Raw genomic sequence first — 14,516 nt, forward strand, 5'->3', positions numbered from 1 at the left:
TTATCAAGGGATCATATTAGATGAAATTAATACTCCCTTCTCCGTCAAGTGAGCAGAATGGTGGAGTGACTGCTCCAAGTCATTTAGCATTTCAAAAGCAATGCCAAAAATGTTGGTGAGGATGTGGAGAAAAGGGAATCCTCAAGCACTAGTGGGAATGTAAGTTGGCGTAGCCAGTATGGAAAACAGTATGAAGATTCCTCGAAACATTAAGACTAGAACTACCATATGATCCAGCAATTCCACTTCTGAGTATTTATCCAAAGGAAACCAATCACTATGTTGAAGAGATATCTTCAGCCCCCCCACCATATTCATTGCAGCATTATTTACAATAGCCAGGACATGGAAACAACCTAAGTGTCCACTGGCAGATGAATGGATAAAGAAAATATGATACACACACACACACACACACACACACACACACACACAACTGGTATGTTATTCAGACATAAAAAAAGAAGTAAATCCTGCCATTTGTGATAACATGGATGAACGTTGAGGGCATTATGCTAGATGAAATAAGTCAGAGAGAGAAAGGCAAATACTATATGATCTCACTTATAAGTGGAATCCAAAAAAAAGCTGAACTCACAGACACAGAGAACAGATTGTTGGTTGCCAGAAGCAGGGGATGGAGGGTGGGCAAAATGAGTGAAGGTGGTCTAAACTTCCACTTATAAGATAAATAAGCCTTGGGGATACAAGCATGGAGACTATAGTTAACAAAACTAAATTGTATATTTGAAAGTTGCTAACAGAGGAGATCTTAAAAGTTCTCATCACAAGAAAAAAAACTATGTGTGGTGATGAATATTAACTATATTTATTGTGGTAATCATTTCAAAGTATATACATAGGTCAAATCATTATGTCATACACCTAAAACAATGTTATATGTTAACTATATCTCAATAAAAATAAAATAGTTCTGTGTAAAATAAAATTAAAAATACCAAAATAATTTCTATTTATAATTGTTTGAGGCCACCTGGTAACACCAGTGAAGTGCAGAATTATGAAAAGTGAAGGTATTAGATGGACATAACTTGCAAATTTGAATAAATATCTGTAGGTATTTTGAAATATTTGCCTCTATGCATTTCTTATTTAAAGATACACTATTTCTGATACTTTCTCCCACTTCCTTTTTGTGAATACAAAAATGTTATCTCCCACATATATATTTTTTTCTGTTTTGAAACCACTTCTACCAATCATAATAATTATACCTGGAGAGATACCATGGCCTTCCAAGAACAGAAGTTTAATGGAAATGTAATCTCTTCCTAGGATTCAGAAGAAACTATATACTTTTATGGCTGGAACCTGCTACAGTAAAAGGCATCGTACCATTTTTCCTTCTCTTACTGAAATCCTTTCAGAACATATGTCATTCATCCTTGTATTCTGGAACTGCCTGGCACAAAGGAGCTATTTAATAAATGTTGATTGAATATATGATTGAATAACCATAACTTAGCCTCTCAGCATTAGAGTCTAATTCATGTTGGGGAATCAGAGCAACGTGGACCTTAATAATATGCTCAAATAATTCCTTACATTTAGAGTAAAAACAAACAAAAAAACCTCACCTATTAAAAGTGGAGATAATTCTGAAAAGATACATTTGGTACTTCAAAAATTGGATAGCATCAGAATATACTGACCATTGCCACAGTAATTCCAAGGCACATGAAAATGTGTTAAATATTAATGTATTCAAAGGAAATTTCCAGGAAAACTTGCCTGTTCAAACTCCTCCATGTCTACTTCTCCATCTCCATTCAAGTCAAACATCTTGAAGGCAATTTCAAAATTTCTCTGAGGAGCTGCAAGTTAGGAAGGAAGGAAGGACAGGAGGGAAGGAGGAAGAAAAAAGAAAAATATTTAGAAGGTATCGACCAAAAATAATCATCCTTTAAGAAAAAAAGATAGTTAAACATTAAAATGTAATATCAAGTCACAGAATGCCACCATATGTATCTTAATCAACCTTTTAGCAATAGTCCTTAAAACCAAAAGAGAATTTTACCATGGCCAGTAAAGATAGCACTTGTCTATCTTTGTGTTTCAACACTCTCTTAAATACTTCAGCTTTGCTTTCTTAGAAACCATCCTCTCTTAACTGAATAATATTAACGTTGTTCTGTTACTTAAATATAGTGTTATTTATCTGGGCATGAAAGTCTATTTGGGGTGAGATATACTGCTGCAAAGTAAGAAGCTGAAACTCTAAGTCTTTGTCTTGCCTTTTTAAAACAAGCTAGCTTTCTACTTTGTTTTTTCTAGTCTCTCCACTGTAAGTACAATCAGGAGTTCAGTGGATATCATTCTGCCAACAGGTTATTACCTACACCTCTCTACTCAATGTCACTATAGCTCTGTGGTAAGGCAGAAAAGCACACTGTCAGCTACCCAGCCCCCTATTTTAACCATGTCAGCTGGGTACACAAATTACTAAGCAAAGTACACTTAAATGTTTAAAAAACAAAATGAAAAGTGCAAAGCTTGAGAAGACAGTATATTTTTTTCCCTTAAGTGAATGATGAAAGTGTTTCAAGACTTCTTTAATGTTCCTAGGTTAATCAAAATAAAATTAATATATTTGTGCATTAGGATAAAATATAAATAGAACAGCCCTCCTTCCTTACCAATGCTAAATGTTCTAGTAAAGAAAACTAGGCACTTCCCTGGCAGTCCAGTGGTTAGGACTCGGAACTGTCACTGGAGGGGCCTGGGTTCAATCCCTGGTCGGGGAATTAAGATGCCACAGGCCATGTCGCATGGCCAAAAAAAAAAAAAAAAGAAAACTAAGTTGTTTACCTCCTTCCTTTGGTGCTTCAAATTTATATAGCTATAGAGAATAAACCAAAATAAAATTTCCTATATATCCTAATACTACTGAATTAAATTTTCAGTTAATATCACTTTTAGTAAAAATAATAATTAAAGATTACATGTAGACAAAAGAGTAAAAAAGGGCTTAGTGTATTATGCATTGTTGTAGAGAGTCCATATTCCCATCATGCTCATGAATTTGTCAGTATCAACACTTTCTAGGCTTAAATTCCATTTTCAGCTAGCTAGCCAACTAGGTGGGTAAGTTCCTGGTTTTTAGTTGCCTGGGTGAATCATGTGCTTGTCAGTTTCCAATTGCCTGTTTCACTTGATAATGGCTTCCAACAGGTTTGCTCTTCTTAGGCCACCAGTATGATTGCTGAGAAGGATGCAGTGGGGGGGATTAGATTTTCGTATATTTATTGTCACTTCTTAAATTATTCCTACCTGTCTGGATGCTATCTTTTACTGAAGAGTTACTATGTACCAAGCATTGGGCTGGATAATTCTAAGCTGTTATCTGATTTTGTATTCTCAATCCTGAAAATTTTATTTCTTTCTTAATTTTTTCAACAGAGTAGGAAATTGGGGCTCAAAGTCACTAAATGACTAGCTCAAAATCACACAGCTACTAGGCAGCGGAACTGGTAAGTGAACCTAGGTCAACATTGACTCCAAAGCCCATAATTTTTTCATTATGTTCCACAGCCTCCAATATGAAGACAGTGGTACTTAAAATAATAAATCATACTCTTTATTCTGGTATGTTTTGACTTAGAAACAAAACAACCAAACATGACTCACTGGTTACGTCAGTCTCTGCAATAGCTCAGAGTTTCAAGTGGTCCATCTAAACAATTTACCTGCTATCAAAGAAACATTGCATGTGCAGAGCTCAGTAGTTTAAGCTTGGTTGTACTCATAGGCATAGACAACATCAGATTCTCTGACAGACTTGTCACATATTTTTAAAAATTCTAAATATGAATTTCTTTAAACAGGAGTGCCTCCCTGTTCTCCCCTATTGTCTCAAACTTGGCCCACTGCACTCACATACATTATTTGCCTAATCCTTATAGATACTTGAAATTGTAACAACTGCAGACAATATGAGGTCACTGAAAGTTTTAAGTGGAGGAGTGCCACAATCACACAGGCATTCAGAAAGAACTTCTCTGGCTACAGTGTGAAGGATGAGTTGGAAAACAAGAACCAGCCTCAGAGAAGATCATAAAAGCTCTTGTAAATGTTGCAAATGTGAACTGAGGTGATGGCAGCGGTCATGGAGAGAAGGAAACGTATCTGAAATAACTTGAGGCAGAAAGTATATAACTTAATGATTAATTAGCTGTGATGAGTTAAGAGTAAAAAAGGCGGATAGCATGACTGGCTTAGGCTACCAGGTAGCCTGCATATCACTAATCAAGAGATAAAAAGAATGGAAAAGGTTTGAGAAAAAAAATGAATTCAGATAGGACCTGCTGAATTCAAGGAGTCCATAGCATATTCAGATGAAAATGTTCAGGAGATAGGTGGAAATATGGGTCTAAAGCTTAGAAGAGAGAGGTTAAAGCTGGGAATCATTAGCATAAATATGTTAGCCGCAAAGACCTGAAATGAAGTTGTCCATGGAGAACTGAAGGTTGAGGAGAAGGGTAAAGAAAGGGTAGAATGAGTTGGAAACCAATATTTAAGGTGAAAGGAAAGAGAGAGGAAGCAGTGACAGAGGAGGTGGTATCACAACATCAAGAGAAATGTGGTCCAAATGAATAGAAATAGGGAAAGATCTGGCCAGAAGCAAAGTGAATTAAAGCAGCATTCTCATTCCCTATCTCCACTGATTACAGAGGGGACACAGAGTTCTTAAAATTTTAGCTTTATCATGATCTGTTATTCCTACTGTCCTGTGAGTTCTGTGATGGCATATGCCCAGTCATTTTTTTTTTTTTTTTTTTTTCTATTCTTTTTGCGGTATGCGGGCCTCTCACTGTTGTGGCCTCTCCCGTTGCGGAGCACAGGCTCCGGATGCGCAGGCCCAGCGGCCGTGGCTCACGGGCCCAGCCGCTCCGCGGCATATGGGATCCTCCCAGACCGGGGCACGAACCCGTGTTCCCTGCATCGGCAGGCGGACTCTCAACCACTGCGCCACCAGGGAGGCCCTGCCCAGTCATTTAAATGACTGAATGAGTTATTATGGCAAATCATACTTATATGTTCTCCTACAACTAAGGTTAAATTCACTTAACCAAACAAAGCACATCCTGTACTGCTTGAGGTTTCTATATCTTTTTATCCTGGCTTACTCCCAAACAGAGTATCTGTTTTATGTGGAGCGACTCAGAGTGTTTATTAAAGAATATGTGCTGACACTCTCAGGCTGAGCTCCTGTGCCCTGGTCACTGATATGGCAAGTCAGGGCAGCAGCCATGCACACTCTCATTTAGGCCTTAGCAGTCTATCAGGCAAGGTCCTTCAAGGAGTAGTTCTCTCGGTCTATTCAGTCTTCATCTGCTGATCACGTCAAAGCACTTAAGTAAAAAACCAGTTTGCTTTAAGTGAAACATGCTACACAGGAATATGCCGCTAGGCAATTTTCTCATACTCTCCTGTCTCCCTTTAAATGTAGACTTTGGAGTAATTTTTAAATCTAGCTGCTCTGGAAAGCTAAAGGTGTCTTGAGTTTACATTAATTCACAACCTATTTCCATAGAACGGTAGAGAGAGAGGAATTCTTTTGAATTCTTGTAGAGTGCTTGTATGAGTGACAGTGAAGCTCCGCTCTGCCCGCTCCTTGTGTTAATGGCTTAATCTACTTTCTGCGCATCAATTTCTAGAACAATTATACATTGGAACTGATCAAAACAATGGAATTCTATACAAAGTTCATCACTGTACATCCTTTACTCATAATTCCATGATAGTCTTTGCTATAAGTAAATGGATATCCATTAGATCTGTTCTAGTTAAGAATAAAACATTTTTATATTATTCTATCACTGACAATAATGACAACAGCAATAACAACTCTAGACTTGTTCAAAGCACAGACTTTTCTACATTGTTCTAGTAATAAGAAAAAAAACGTTTTTCTATGTGTGGTAAGTCAAATAATCAGATAGCAACAACACTACCTGTCTCAAGATTTTCATGACTTTCACTTATTTTTCTTTAATAGAAATGCAAATGACTTGGGCTCTAATTCTGGCTTTTCCACAACATAATGAGTCATTATGCCTTAAATTCTCTTTTGGTAGTACTGACAGAATGAACAACAACAACAAAATGGACAGGTTATAACATAAACAAGTTTCTTATTTTCTTTTAAAAAAAATTAATTAATTAATTTAGTTTTGGCTGTGTTGGGTCTTCGTTTCTGTGTGAGGGCTTTCTCTAGCTGCGGCGAGCAGGGGCTACTCTTCATCGCGGTGCGCGGGCCTCTCACTATCGTGGCCTCTCTTGTTGTGGAGCACAGGCTCCAGACGCGCAGGCTCAGTAGTTGTGGCTCACGGGCCCCGTTGCTCCGCGGCATGTGGGATCTTCCCAGACCAGGGCTCGAACCCGTGTCCTCTGCATTGGCAGGCAGGTTCTCAACCACCGCGCCACCAGGGAAGCCCAGTTTCTTATTTTCTGTTGGTTTGATTCTCCTACCACAAAATTCCCACCTCTACCATTCCTGTTTTAAAATGATGCATAGGACAAATGAGGTAATTAATATGCAATATCAGAGAACTCTGAGTTAGAAAAAACTGCATATAATATGACGCACCTCTCTTCAATGATGAACCTGCCTACTGAATTTATAAGGATGATGACACAGCCTCTGATTATTTCTGAGAGGGAGGTCACCATTTCTGCGGTGTAACCATTGTTAGCCATATTAACTGAACTTTTTTCCTCATGCAGAGCCCAAATCTAATGCTTTGTAGCTCTTACATATTGTCCTAATTTATTTTTCTAGAGAAATAAAAAAATATAACTGCTTCCTCATATATGCTGGCCCTCTGAATACACAAAAGCATAGTGTCATGTCTCTACTAAAGGTTTCTCAGAACTTGTTTCCAGAACTTCAACATCCTAACAGCCCTCTCTGGGGTACTTTAGATGGCCAATGCCTCCCATAAATGCAGTATTCTAAATATAGTTAATTCTGGAATGACTTATCCTTTCTAATAACAATAGGACTTCTTCTTTGCAGATTAATATATTAACATTTTTCTTATATGAGGGCTTAGTATCTTGTTTTCTCACATTAGGCTTGGGGAAAGGAGAAGAAAAACCTGCAAGATTAGGTTTCAAAAAAAGTGCCCCTCTCTCAATTCTTCTGAATTCTTCAAGGTATGATGCCTAGGTGCAGCCTGGAAGAATCTTTCTGCCCTTTTCACACAGAATGGAGAAAAAAAGTTCCTATGGTATGATGCATTGTAGTTGTACTATAGCATTTCCTTGGGATGATTTAGCTTCCAAAGAAAGGTGCTACATTAAATGAAAATGTCCTAAGAATTTTTTTAAAACATACTTAAGCAACAGCAGATCAATTTTCTTTTCAATGACCTAATTGCCTTCTAAGTCTGATTTGACTTCTGTTAGTAACTATTTTACAGGTACTCTTTGATAATCTATTAGTCTCTTCAGCATTTTCTAATATTAGGTTTCATGATAAGAGCCAGTCTAACATTATACCTAGTAAAAGGGCTGCAGATATTTGAAAAACAGAAGACTTACAGAATGATAAAAGATAAGGACAAAGTCAAGGAATAATTCCTTTTATAAAGCTATGTATCTTATTTAATTTTTATACACAGTTAACTTTGTTAAAAGGTGTATTTATGTGAAGCAAGGCATAGCATGAACAATATCAGTGGCTCAAAAATTTAACAATTACACTTTCTGCATCAACTCAGAAGTCCCATAGTCAGGCTTGCCCTCATCATTGTCTTGTAGAACTATCTATTGACCAAAATATCCACTATTAATCATGCCATCTGAAGTCAATGGTGATGATGAGAATAACTATGGCATTTTGCTCTGAAATCAGGCAAATGATTATTCTTGAAATGCAAGATCTGAAATAGCAAATAAAAAAAATCCACATCTACTATAATTGGTTATAGAAGACACCGTGTTATGATATAAAGTTAAAATCAAGGTTTTCGCTGTTTAAATTACAATTTAAAACACTGTAGGGACTTCCCTGGTGGTCCAGTGGCTAAGACTCCGTGCTCCCAATGCAGGGGGCTGGGGTTCGATCCCCGGTCGAGGAACTAGATCCCACGTGCCGCAACCAAGAGTTCGCATGCCACAACTAAAGATTCTGCATGCTGCAACTAAAAGCTCCCGCATGCCACAAAGATCATGTGTACTGCAACTAAGACCCGGCACAGCCAAATAAATAAATATTTTTAAAAAAAACACTGTAATAACTTTTTGACTATACTAACAAATTTTAGTTAATAACCATTTAGTGATTGAATATGCTTAAACATGGGTAAGTTATTTAGACTGTTTCCTGAATATGTTTTTCTGTGGCTGTGCAGCTGTATGCTCCCATTAAATTGAAATACAGGGGGCCCAAACTATATAAAATAGTAAACATTCTACCACTTAAAATATCTAGTTTCTCCCATGATGTGCAATTTGAAATGATAAAATGATATGACATTTTTATTGCTAACTTTTGGAGTACAGTATCCAGAAAATTTCTTTAGTGGGGAAAAAAGAAAGACAATAAAGTGATCTGAAATAGCTGAAGTTCATGGTGTGTAAATGTAACAATCTAGTTTTTCTTCTTGGGCTTGCTCTTTTAACACAGGAAAAAAAAAAAAACCCTCCCCTAGTGAAATGACAAACGCCATGGATAAAGAAAAAGAGACCCCAACTAACCAGGAAGAAAAAAAAAAGTTATCATAAAGAAGAAAGTATTGGGTTGTATCATAATTCTCAACAACACTTGAACACCACAGAGCAAGTTCTATAGAATCTTGAGGGAAAACAATATATATATAATTTATTTATTTGGTTGCACCAGATCTTAGTTGCAGCACATGGCATCTTTAGTTGTGGCACCAGGGACGTCCCGGGAAAACAATTTTAATTTAAGAATTACATACAAGTCAACTCATCATTTACCTATATTAGCAACAGAAGACAGTCTCAGACAGGCAAGGACTTTGAAACTATATAATCCACAGATTCTTCCTAACAAAATTCCACAAAAAACAGTAACAAAAGTCTTAAGCAAGGATTGGTAAACTATGATCTGCTGGCTAGCCATTTGTTTATGTATTGTCCATGGCTGCTTTTGAGGTACAAGGGCAGAAATGAGTAGCTGTGACAGAGACCTTATGGCCAGCAAGCTTAAAATAATTATCTTGTCCTTTAAGAAAAAGTTTGCCAACCCCTGGTTGAGGAAATTCTTCAGCCAACAATGACAAAAAAATCAATCAAAATAAAGAAATAAAGACGGGGAAGATGAGATCAATTAAGAAATGAGCAGTAAATTAAGTGAGCAATAAAATCAGTAGAACAGAGTTAAGCTTAAATAATGGTTATTGATAAAATAATCATGGCATGTGGATTTATTAAATGTTTATTATGTATCAGGCACTTTATATGAATTATTTAATCCTCCCAACCACTCTGTGACATTGTACTATTATACCCATCCCCTGCTAAAAAAGAGGAAACTGGGACTCCCCTGGAGGTCCAGTGGGTAAGACTCCACGCTCCCAGTGCAGGGGGCCTGGGTTCGAACCCTGGTCAGGGAACTAGATTCTGCATGCATGCTGCAACTAAGAAGTCTGCATGCCACAACTAAAGATCCCACCTGCCGCAACTAAGCCAAAATAAATATATATTTTTTAAAAATAGAGACTATTCTTAAAAAAAAAAGAGGAAACTAAGGTATTGGCTGTCCAGAGTCAAAGAGCCAGGATTCAAATGCAGACAGTCTACTAGAGTATGCACCACTCTTAGCCATTATGAGAATGGCTATAGAATAATGAAGTATAAGATTATTAAAAATGTAAAAACTGTGTGGAGAGAAAGTGAAAGGAAGATAAACTTCTTGACTTCCAATAGAAGACATCAAAAGAAATGGATGATTCTGTACTAGATAAAAAAGCTACATACTGGGACTTCACTGGTGGTCCAGTGGGTAAGACTTCATGCTCCCAATGCAGGGGGCCCGGAACTATCAGAGAACTGGTGGGGGAACTAGATCCCATATGCTACAACTAAAAGATCCTGCATGCCACAACTAAAAGATCCTGCATGCAGCAACGAAGATCTTGCCTGTGGCAAATAAGACCCAGTGCAGCTAAAAAAAAAAAAAAAAAAAAAAAAAGCCACATCTCCCCCCAACCCCCACAGATACATATACATATACACATTTAAATTAATCCAGATTACCACGAATAGGAGAGCATTAAAATTACTTGGGAGAAAAACCCAATGAATAAAGCAAAAGCTTAAAAGAAAAAAAAATGGAAAGAAAGCATAGAAAACAAGACATAAGGTGATAGATGTAAGAACAAATAAATCACAACAAAGTTAAATGAACTAAACTCCTCTATTAGAACACATGCTCTCAGACTGGGTCTGCTATTTATAAGAAATATATTGAAAACAAAATAATATAGAAAGATAAAAAATAAGAGGAAATACAAGAAAATGAAACAGTAAGAAAGCAGAGGTGGTAATATTAATGAGACAAATGAACTAAGAGCAGAAGGATTAAGAACAAACACTATTTTTATATTACTCATAAGTACCATCCATAATGAAAATCTATTATATATTTTTATGTACAGGACAACATCACATCAAAATATATAACAAAATATTAGTTAGATGTAAAGAATAAATTACAAAAATTAATATTTAAGCCTTTGACATATTTTGTAGAAAACTTAATGAGGTTATGGACACTTTATATAATACAAACCACAAGTTCAATTTAACAGATATATATTGAACACTGCTTTCTGGTAAACAGAGACTGCATATATTTTTTTAAATCTTCAAGGGAAATTTAGAAAGACATTAGATATTAGTCGACATACACACACACACACAACACACACACAACAAATGCAAGTAAAAGAAGAAATTATAAATGCAGAATTTTTACAACTATAATGTAATAAAACTAGGTCACAGGAATAAAGCCACTTTGATCATCAGGCTAGATGCTGAAAAAGCATTTGACAAAATGTTAAGTCTTCCTAATCTTTTTTTTCTTGAGAAATAGAGGTAGGAGGAACTTATTCAATATGGTAAAGAATATTTATCTGACACCAAGATTCACAACATACTTAACTGAAAAATGCCAAGGACATTTATTTTAATATAATAAACAAAGTGGGGATGCTCACTATTACGGATATTATTTTGAAAGTTCTAGCCAAAGCAAATATATAATGAGATAAAATAAAGCACACATGTTAGAAAAAACAATTATCATTATTTGAAGATTATATAAATATAAATGTCTTCCTAAAAACTCCAAGAAAAGGAACTAAAAACTTTCAGAACTACTAATAACAGTAATGTGCAGTTATAAGATAAATATATAATAGATAAATTTATATCTGGGATAGGTGGAATATATAAATATGACTGGAAAGTTCTGTTTCTAAGCCTCTTGGGGGTTGTGGGGGGAGAACTCATGAAACCAATGATTGGTTGGAACTATTCTGGAAGTTGAAGAATGTTGACTTCTTTTGATTTTACCTGCTTTTAGTTATTGACTAAATGGTGTGTGTATAGGGAGGGGCAAATAATGGGAAGAGAAGAGAATGACTTTTGGGGGGTAATACTCATTTACACATAGAACTTAACATGTATTTTTTTCCTTGTGGTTTTACTGAGGTATAATTGGCATTCAGCACTGTACAAGTTGAAGGCATTATAGCATAATGATCTGACTTACATACATCATGAAATGATTACCACAAAAGTTTAGTGAATATCCATCATCTCACATAGATAGAAAATAAAGAAAAAGAAAAAATATTTTTTCCTTGTGATGAGAACTCTTAGGATTTACTCTCTTAGCAATTTTCATAAAAAAACATATAGCTGAGTTAATTATATTAATCATGTTGAATATCACATTCCTAGTATTTATCTTATAACTAGAAGTTTGTACCTTTTGACTACCTTCATCCAATTCCCCCTCCTGCCACACCCAGCCTCTTGTAACCACAAATCTGACCTATTTCATGTGGTCTTTCTGAGTTCATTTGTTTGTTTGGGATTTGTTTGTTTGTTTGTTTTTGAAGTATAATTGACTTACAACACTATGTTAGCTCCTGTTACACAACACAGTAATTCAGTATTTCTATACATTACAAAATGATCATCATAATAAGTCTAGTTACCATCCATCACTATACAAAAATATTACAATATTATTGACTATATTCCCCACGGTGTACATTTTATTCCCATGACTCATTTATTTTATAACTGGAAGTGTGTACCTTTTAATCTCCCTCACCTATTTCACTGAACCCACAACCCCTCCCCTCTGGCAAACCACCTGATGTTCTCTGTATCTATGACTCTGTTTCTGTTTTGCTATGTTTATTTATTTTGTTTTTTAGATTCCACTGTAAGTGAACACATATTGTATTTGTGTTTTTCTGTCTGACTTATTTCACTTAGCATACTTCTAGGTCCATCCACACTGTCACAAATGGCAAGATTTCATTCCTTTTTATGGTTAATATTCCACTGTATATATATATATATACACCACATCCTCTCTACCCATTCATCTACCAGTGGGCACTTAGGTTGCTTCCATATCTTGGCTATTGTGAATAATGCTGCAATGAACATAGGGTTGCATATATCTTTTCAAATTAGTGTTTTTGTTTTCTTTGGAAAAATACCTAGAAGTGGAATTTCTGGATCATATAGCAGTTCTATTTTTAATTTTTTGGGGAATCTCCATACTGTTTCCCATAGTGGCTGCATCCATTTACATTCCCAACAGTGAGTGTACAAGGGTTCCCTTTTCTCCATCCTCGCCAACACTTGTTATTTCTTGTCTTTTTGATAATAGCCATTCTGACAGGTGTGAGGTGGTATCTCACTGTGGTTTTGATTTGCATTTTCCTGATGATTAGTGATGTCGAGGATTTCTTTCATGTACCTGTTGGCCATCTGTATGTCTTTTTTAGAAGAATGTCTATTCAGGTGCTCTGCCCATTTTAAAATTCAATTGTTTTCATTATGCTGAGTTGTATGAGTTCTCTGTATATTTTGGATATTAACCCTTATCAGATATATCATTTGCAAGTAACTTCTCCCACTTAGTAGGTGACCTTTGCATTTTGTTGATAGTTTCCTTTGCTGTACAAAAGGCTTTTAGTTTGATGTAGTCCCATTTGTTCATTTTTGCTTTTGTTTCCCTTGCCTGAGGCGATATATCCAAAAAATATTACTAAGACTGATGTCAAAAAGCATACTGCCTATGTTCTCTTCTAGGAGTTTTATGGTTTCAGGTCTTACATCTGAATCTTTAACTCATGTTGAGTTTATTTTTATATATGGTGTGAGGAAGTAATCCAGTTTGATTTTTTTGCATGTAGCTGTACAGTTTCCTCAATACCATTTATTGAAGAGACTGTCTTTTCCCCATTGTATAATCTTGCCTCCTTTGTCATAGATTAAATGACTATACAAGCGTGGGTTCATTTCTGGGCTCTCTATTCTGTTCCATTGATCTGTGTGTCTGTTTTTGTTTCAGTAAGTTTCAGACAAGTTGTTGCAAACGTCAGCATTTCCTTTTTTATGGCTGAATAGTATTCCATTTTATATATTATTTTTATTTATCATATATTTTTATATGATATATACTTCCTTTAAATACATGTCATATATATGTTTATATGAATATATATGCCATATTTTCATTACCCATGTGCCTCTTTTTTATGCTAGTACCATACTGCTTTGATTACTATAGCTTTATATTATAGTTTTTAATCAGGAAGCATGATGCCTCCAGCTTAGTTCTCTCTCAAGATTGCTTTTGCTATTCTGGGTCTTTTGTAGTTCCATACAAGTATTAATTTTAATGTTTCTATTTCTGTGAAAAGTAAAATGGAAATTTTGATAGGAATTGCATTAAATCTGTACATGGCTTTGGGGGGCGGGGTGGATATTTTAAGAATATTAATGCTTCTTTTCTTTTTTTTTTTAAAGCATCTTTATTGGAGTATAATTGCTTCCCAACAGTGTGTTAGTTTCTGCTTTATAACAAAGTGAATCAGTTATACATATACATATGTCCCCATATCTCTTCCCTCTTGCGTCTCCCTCCCACCCTCCCTACCCCACCCCAATATTAATGCTTCTGATCCATGAACATGGAGTATCTTTCCATCTACCTGTGCCTTCTTCAATTTCTTTCCTCAGTGTCTTACAGTTTTTAGTGTATGGCTCTTTCATTTCCTTGGTTAAATTTATTCCTAAGTGTTTTATTGTTTTTGATGCTATTGTAAATGGGTTGTTTTATTTCTTTTTCAGCCATTTAACTGTTAGTGTACAGCAATGCAACTGATTTTTGTACATTGGTTTTGTGTCCTAAAAGTTTACAGAATTTGTTGATTAGTATGAACAGTTTTATTGGTGGAGTCTTAAGGGTTTTCTATATATAAGAT

The 14,516-nt window shown here is 35.6% G+C and overlaps 1 protein-coding gene across 2 annotated transcripts in view; it reads right to left on the bottom strand.

Moving 5' to 3' along the window:
* MICU1 (mitochondrial calcium uptake 1) overlaps positions 1–14,516 on the bottom strand; it is a 205,998-nt gene that overhangs the window by 71,174 nt on the left and 120,308 nt on the right. For both annotated transcript variants that reach the window (XM_082630641.1, XM_082630640.1), the window contains exon 7: positions 1,753–1,835. In XM_082630641.1, coding sequence (XP_082486767.1) covers positions 1,753–1,835 — 83 coding nt within the window. The remainder of the gene's footprint in view (positions 1–1,752; positions 1,836–14,516) is intronic.

The sequence above is a fragment of the Mesoplodon mirus genome (assembly GCF_964341445.2).
Source record: "Mesoplodon mirus genome assembly, chromosome: 2".
NCBI lineage: Eukaryota > Metazoa > Chordata > Mammalia > Artiodactyla > Ziphiidae > Mesoplodon > Mesoplodon mirus.